The sequence below is a fragment of the Pinus tabuliformis genome, chromosome Q (assembly GCF_031772625.1).
Source record: "Pinus tabuliformis cultivar Carrire ecotype Pingquan chromosome Q, CPIR1, whole genome shotgun sequence".
In the NCBI taxonomy this organism is placed as follows: domain Eukaryota; kingdom Viridiplantae; phylum Streptophyta; class Pinopsida; order Pinales; family Pinaceae; genus Pinus; species Pinus tabuliformis.
Window position 1 is genome coordinate 1,116,744,084 of NC_142296.1, and position 2,136 is coordinate 1,116,746,219.

At 37.7% G+C, this 2,136-nt stretch overlaps 1 protein-coding gene across 1 annotated transcript; it reads left to right on the forward strand.

Moving 5' to 3' along the window:
* Nucleotides 1-348: 348 nt before the first annotated feature.
* Nucleotides 349-1,772, forward strand: LOC149223433 (gamma-glutamyl peptidase 3-like). Its single transcript, XM_089383295.1, has 4 exons — nucleotides 349-751; nucleotides 853-1,008; nucleotides 1,137-1,304; nucleotides 1,416-1,772. Exons 1-4 carry the CDS (start codon nucleotides 446-448, stop codon nucleotides 1,551-1,553), a joined length of 768 nt encoding a protein of 255 aa, XP_089239421.1. The 5' UTR covers nucleotides 349-445; the 3' UTR covers nucleotides 1,554-1,772.
* Nucleotides 1,773-2,136: the final 364 nt, after the last annotated feature.

The window sequence follows — 2,136 nt, forward strand, 5'->3', positions numbered from 1 at the left end:
GTATGATTTAAATATATTTAAATAAAGTCCCTCCAGGCCATCCTGGCTAAACTGAAAATGAGCATGAAAAACATTGAGGATGGCCAGATTGTTGGGCACATAATGGAGGTTGATCTACCAGAAACGATGAAGGTGAAAAAGCCATCATTAATGATTATCCCCACAGTCATCTAACCGCGTGTACTGCATTTGTTATTATCCCCACAGTCATCTAACCGCGTGTACTGCATTTGATCTAACAGCCAAAATTCGTGACGTGTGAGGTGTGTATATTGCAACTACCTTTATATATGTACAATCATCTTTTCCATGGTGGTGTCCACACAGACAGGTAGACGCCTATATCTTGCGCCGCCCCGCCCCATCATCCATCGCTACTCAATGCTCATCTCCGCGCTTACTCCTCCGTTCCCCCGGAACAAATCGAGTACATTCGGAACTGAGAATGGCCAAGAGATTCGGCGTTCTGTTGTGTGCGCCTGATGAGGGCTATTTGAAGAATAAATACGGTGGATATTTCAGTCTCTTTGCCAACATGTTGAGCGAACCAGAGGAAATTTGGGATTTATTTAGGGTTGTTGATGACCAATTTCCTGCAACAGAAGATCTGTGCAACTATCATGGCTTTGTGGTCACCGGGAGTCGTTATGATGCCCACGGAAACGATGCATGGATCTTGAAACTCTGCAATTTGTTGCAGACACTGTATACAATGGGCATTAAACTCCTCGTTATCTGCTTCGGCCACCAGGTAGTATTCTTATCCCCTTCGCCCTTTCTTGATTTCTTTATATATAATGCCTTCAACGCCATATTTAATTACTTACAGGTTTCTTGTTCTCTGTCAAGCAGGTTCTGTGTCGAGCTTTGGGAGGAAAAATTGGAAGAAATTTAGGTGGATGGGATATTGGAGTGAGGAAAATTAGAGTCTCTGATAAACTCTCAGCAAAGTATCCTGCTTTAAAGATCCCTTCTGTGATTACTATAATTGAGTGCCATCAAGATGAGGTATTCTTCCTTCACACAGATTTCTTTTTGCATTTGCAATAATATGTGATCTTTGGCCTTCTAAAGTCTAAAGTTTATAGTTGATTTAGTTGCTGTCACACTCTGACAGAAACAAAATTGTTGAACAGGTGTATAAAGTTCCGGTAGGCGCAGAGGTAGTGGGTTCCTCGGTGAAAACAAACATTGAAATGTTTTGTTTGGGTGACAACATAATGGGCATCCAAGGCCATCCAGAGTATACCACTGACATCTTGTTTCATCTCGTCGATAGCATTTTGGATAAGAATCTTACGGAAGTAAGTATAGAGCAAGTCCTTCATCTTTCAGTTTTTGTTTAATTTCTCGTGAACAGGTACGCCTTTGAAAATGAAACATGGAAGCTAAATTAGCTGTCAATTCATGAACAGGTATGCCTTTTTCTGAATTTTGAGGAGAAGATGAAGGATGATGCCTTACAAAAGAAGCAACCTGACAGAGACATCTGGCAAAACATATGCAAATCATTCTTGAAGTCTGACTCTACAGTAATGAAGTGCAATGTTTAGCAACATGTAAGAGTTGGGACTTGCCCCACCTGTGGGAGTGTTTAATTTAGTGAAACCTTGGAATTTGAATCCTCAATTCAAAGCCCACAAGCAACCCAAATTACCAAGGATTCAAACCATAAATTTTGTTGTACTTGACAAGGTTATTTCCATACATTAAGTACTTGGTGGGAACTTCAACAAACATTGTTGGCACTAATTAATGGTATTATTTAATTTAAATGGATTTAATCATTGTATTAATAAATTTAAGCATGGTTTTTTTTTTTTAATGTGTTATTGGGTTGAGAAATGTTTAAGGCACTGCAGTTTTCTTTTATGTTCAATAGGGAATTGATACATATCATATAAACTAGTATAATCATGTAAATTAAATGGTTAATAAATGTCAATAAGTATCAAAACACTTTTTTTTCTTGGAAAAAATCATTTATTTCAAAAGGGAATATACATCCTAATGATCTATAGGTTTGCCTTGAGTTGTAACAATTTAGTATATTGACAAAAAAAAATTAAAAAATAAAGAGGGATTACCAAAATGGTTATCTAGATTTATCTTCTCACATGTACCCTCTCATTTTCT

What these genes read in the sequence shown, in the direction of transcription:
- LOC149223433 (XM_089383295.1), top strand. Translation starts at nt 446, where the DNA reads ATGGCCAAGAGATTCGGCGTTCTGTTGTGTGCGCCTGATGAGGGCTAT. An exon ending in TTGAGTGCCATCAAGATGAG is followed by an intron (nt 1,009 to 1,136) that starts GTATTCTTCCTT and finishes ATTGTTGAACAG; the next exon opens with GTGTATAAAGTTCCGGTAGG. An exon ending in TGGATAAGAATCTTACGGAA is followed by an intron (nt 1,305 to 1,415) that starts GTAAGTATAGAG and finishes ATTCATGAACAG; the next exon opens with GTATGCCTTTTTCTGAATTT.